This window comes from Nicotiana tabacum, unplaced genomic scaffold (genome assembly GCF_000715075.1).
Source record: "Nicotiana tabacum cultivar K326 unplaced genomic scaffold, ASM71507v2 Un00011, whole genome shotgun sequence".
NCBI classification, from domain to species: Eukaryota; Viridiplantae; Streptophyta; class Magnoliopsida; order Solanales; family Solanaceae; genus Nicotiana; species Nicotiana tabacum.
The window spans coordinates 550,423-555,387 of NW_027438249.1; the positions used below are offsets into that span (position 1 = coordinate 550,423).

A 4,965-nucleotide genomic window follows, 5' to 3' on the forward strand; every position below is an offset into this window, starting at 1 on the left:
AATAATTGATTGCATATCGCACAATTTTGACTTCTAAAAGTTGTGTAGAATTCAAAGTTGGCTAACCCTAATTCAGAGGCGTATCTAAGATTTTAAGAGTATAGGTACAATAATATCTTTAGCAATATATGATTCGATAATAAATTTTTTTTTACGGTGACCTAATTTAACGAGCAAACTCTCATTAATATATAACAAGCTAAAAACTATTAAAAATTCTCCATTCATACTATTACGTAAATCTTTTTATGTATTTTTATTTTCCCGTAAATACGTGATTTGCATTATTAGTGAAAACTTTCTTTTTAAAGAATAATGCGCACTTGTGCATGAGTTCACACATGCTTATTTAAGAATAAAAGTAAAAAAATATAAGTGCTATACATAATTTAGGGAGGGGAGCATAGACTCACGTGAACCCATCACCTCCCATATAGGTCCGTCCCTGCCCTAATTAACTTATATAGAGGAATATAATCACCTTTTTCTCCCTTTTTGATATATATTCAAATCCTATTAAAAAAAGAAGATCATATGATTACTTGTGTCACAATCCATGCTCATGACACGTATTATTCGATTTGATCCAATAGATTTCACGGACTTGTCTCTCTGACTACGCCAGCTTTAAGCCCAAAAGCGAGTGTATCACGAGAATTTATGATATATCTTATAAAGCTCTTCACTTTTCTCTTATTATGTTTGGTCAAACGCGATCATACATTGACCCATGCATATATTTACACGTAGCACATTTGCCACACAGATCGAAGGAAGATTGTCCCTTAGGTGATATCAAAGGCCTATATATACATAATATCCACAGCGAACCACTTCATTATCTATCTGTTTCCTACTGCAATTAATTACTACTCAATTTGTTGTCATATCTCTAAAAAACCAAAAGTTAAGAAAATGGCAAAATTATATGAGAATGAACACCCAGTAAAGGCCTTTGGATGGGCAGCTAGAGATGCGTCTGGTGTTCTTTCTCCTTTCAAATTTACAAGAAGGTATTATTTGATTCTTTTATCCCAAATTTTAGTTAGCATTTTTTTTTAGTTAAATTTATTCAGCTTCTCTGTTTTATGAGTGGTGTTATGGCTATAGAAAACTCTAAAATGGGGGTAATTTGGTTTGGATTAATTATGGGTGCAGAGCCACGGGTGAGAAGGATGTGCAGTTCAAAGTTATGTATTGTGGAATTTGTCATTCTGATCTTCAGCAGCTCAAGAATATTGAATGGAGCACTAGCATATATCCAATGGTACCTGGGTTAGTTTCCATTTTCTTACTTTTTATTTATTTCCTTGCATATGAATTTAAGTTGTATATGATGATGTATTAAGATGTCTAATCTAACTCGTGATAATGTGTGATAGGACACATAGCTTTTAGTGACGAGCTTCTGTGACGGCTACTGTAGTCACCACCAAAAGTCTATATCGCCGGTTGGAGCGGCGTCCTGTGGCACATTATTTACCTTTTGGCGAACTAAGGCCATCTCCAAGCTGCACCAATTTGGTGTTTTTTTGCTTCAATGGAACACCAAATCTTGCACCATTATAGAGTATGAATAGTGTTACATCAAATTTGGTGCAACACTATTCATCACACTAAATTTGGTTTATTATTATTTTATTCATCTTTTTATTTTTTGGACTTTTAATTTATCATATAATGTGTATATAATTAATTTTTATATTAAGATTTTTATAATTTTAATTTTATATCCTATTTTTTTGATATATTAATTTTTGTATATATTATATTTATATAAAACTATAAGTTAATTTTATTATTATATTATTATTATAATTGTATAAAAAGAAATATAACCCTTATTTAAAAATAAAAAATGCAAATGTAAGATATCTAATGTTGCTAAAATTAAAAAGTGAAACCTAAAATTTAAAAAAGAAAATTAACAATACATAAAATAAAAATACATTATAATTAAAGTACATAAAAGGAGGATACATTAAAATTGAAATTACATTAAAAAACATAAAACATAAGTTTAGTAATCCCCGATTTGAGCAATTTTTAGCTCGACACAAAACAATTAAGGATAAAGATGCGCATTTCGCACTTCGTAATGCATTAATCGAGCATTTATGGGAGAATAGAGGCGAAAATTAAATATTTATGTGGTACTTAAATAAATTTGACTATGATGTAATATTTATTTAATTATCTTTTATCAATGATTTCATTTTTAGTTGATTTATCCTTTAAAATAATTTTGTAATAAATGATTATATAAGTTGTGAATGTGAATTATATATAATGATTATGGAAAAAAAAAGATAGTATTTGTCTGAAGGAAATAAAAAATGAAATGTAAATAGAAGATAATAATATAATATAGAAGAGAGAGAAGAAATATTATTTTTTGGTGTAAAAAATGGTGTAATGGTTGGTGTAAATTTGATGTTATACCATTTTGGTGTGAAATTTGGTGTTAGGGTTGGAGATAGTCTAAGCCGACACAAAATCTAATTTTCTTATTATTAGCTTTTTGGCGGCGACTAATCCTGCCACAAAAGGTAAACAAGTGCGTCACAATATAGATTTAAGATAGGTCTTCATATCGGGCAACATAGACTTTTGGTCACTAAAAAGATTATTTTCCTATAATGTATAGTTACATTATAATTGATCTATCGTGCAGATATTTTTGACATCAATGCATTGAAATTAAATTCTTGCAAAACTTGTACTTTTCCTTTTGTTGCATCTTCTTATAATTGACGTGAAGGTTTCTACTTAAGCCAAATCAAGGTTTATAGGAGAAAATTAAAGTGTCTGTCTTGGCAAATGGTTACGCTAATTCCATTTTAATAGTTCTTTAATGGAATGGGAAAGATTGAATCATAATTGAATTTGCATTTATCTTTTTCAAGAGATCAAATTGCAAGATAGATATCAATACAGTTCATATCTAATACGACTGATATTTTGAAATTGTAAATTGTTCCAGATATGAAGTTGTTGGTGTGGTAACTGAGATTGGTAGCAAGGTGGAGAAATTTAAGGTTGGTGACAAAGTAGGTGTTGGATGTTTGGTAGGATCATGTCGCCAATGTGAAAAGTGTGACAACAACCTCGAGATTTACTGTCCCGATCATATAATGACATACAATAGTATTTACACCGATGGAACCACCACGTATGGAGGTTACGCCGATATCATGGTAACGGACGAGCACTACGTGGTTCATTGGCCGGAGAACTTGCCAATGGAAGCTGCTCCATTGCTAAATGCTGGAATCACAACTTATAGTCCTTTGAAATATTTTGGACTTGACAAACCTGGAATGCATATTGGTGTTGCTGGTCTTGGTGGCCTTGGCCATATGGCTGTGAAATTTGCCAAGGCATTTGGAACTAAAGTGACTGTTATTAGTACATCTGCTAGTAAGAAACAAGAAGCAATTGAGCGTTTAGGTGCGGATTCATTTTTGCTTAGTCGCGACCCTGACCAAATGCAGGTGAATATTATAACTCATGACTTTAGTATACATCGATCAATCAATCAACTATGCTTCAATATTAAACGGGAGTTTGATATAAGAATAGTAATTTTCATTTATACATGTACGCAGGCTGCAACGGGCTCGCTTGATGGCATCATTGACACAGTCTCTGCAGCTCACCCTCTTCTTCCATTAATTAATTTGTTAAAAACTCATGGGAAGCTTGTAATAGTTGGCGCACCAGATAAACCATTAGAGTTGCCCGTATTTCCCTTGCTTTTAGGTATGTTTCTTGAATCAACTGTTTCTATATAGATATGCATTCTTTTTAGAACCAACAAAATTTGATATTGATACAAAAGTTATATAATTTGATAAACAGGAAGGAAGCTAGTAGCAGGGAGTGCCATAGGAGGGATAAAGGAGACACAAGAGATGGTAGATTTCGCGGCAAAGCATAACATTACACCAGATGTTGAAGTCGTGCCAATGGACTATGTGAATACAGCTATGGAGCGTCTTGCGAAATCGGATGTTAAGTACCGTTTTGTGCTTGACATTGGGAATACATTGAACAAGAGTTAAGACACTGGACTTCTTGTTGTCTCATATCTCTGTATATTGTGGCAAGAAAACTAGAATTTGGCCGACCATGTGTACTGTTTGTTAGTCTATTAAGAATCGGATTGCATAATGTATTTTGCCATATATATAGGCTTATGTATTTGTTTAGTATGCACCTATTGGTATTTATTTCTTTATGTTTTGTGTATCAAAGAAAGGAGTCAGAAGTTTTGACTCTCAAGATTCTCTTGAGCCACAAATCTGCAGAATCTGTAGATCTAAAAAAAATTAAAAAATTAACTAAGAAATCCCCACAGACGGAGCCAATCTGTCTGACAAAAAATATCGATCTTAGTTTAACAAATTAAATTTAAATGAAAAAGAGATAATCGTAGTTAAAAATAATATTCTAAAGATAAAGTTAGCGGGACCATAATAAATAACTAGCATATTTGATCAGATGGTAGTGAGTATAACAAATAATAACAATCTTCAATGATCCAAAAAGGCGGAATATGGCATTAAATAGTAATAAATGACAATAAATGCATTTAAGTAAATAAAGCATGTGAGTCATCCGAAAAGGGATGAGATCAGTAGATATTTTTTCTAACAATGATGAATGATTGATGAGCCTTTGAACATTTAGGTTGTTCTTGGACCCGGCGAAAAATGCTAGACAAGAATCTTAGCAAAAAGGTTATTTTTGTATGTTTGCAGTAGGATCAGATTCCCTCTATAAAGTTAATGTGTTTTTTTTTAAAATGAATATCTCATGTGCCCCTATCATTGTTCTCTTTCTATTTATAAGGAACATGTTTCTAGAAAACCCTAATAGTACATGTGCAGAGAATATCCACTAGAATATTCTCTTTTATGTCTTATCTTAGAACTAGCCGTTATAACTATATCTAAGATGCTC

The 4,965-nt window shown here is 31.9% G+C and overlaps 1 protein-coding gene across 1 annotated transcript; it reads left to right on the forward strand.

The window, feature by feature from the left end:
- The first annotated feature begins 835 nt into the window (after positions 1-835).
- On the forward strand, positions 836-4,240 carry LOC142178879 (cinnamyl alcohol dehydrogenase 2-like). Its single transcript, XM_075248671.1, has 5 exons — positions 836-1,013; positions 1,159-1,275; positions 2,984-3,494; positions 3,609-3,762; positions 3,862-4,240. Exons 1-5 carry the CDS (start codon positions 916-918, stop codon positions 4,062-4,064), a joined length of 1,083 nt encoding a protein of 360 aa, XP_075104772.1. The 5' UTR covers positions 836-915; the 3' UTR covers positions 4,065-4,240.
- Positions 4,241-4,965: the final 725 nt, after the last annotated feature.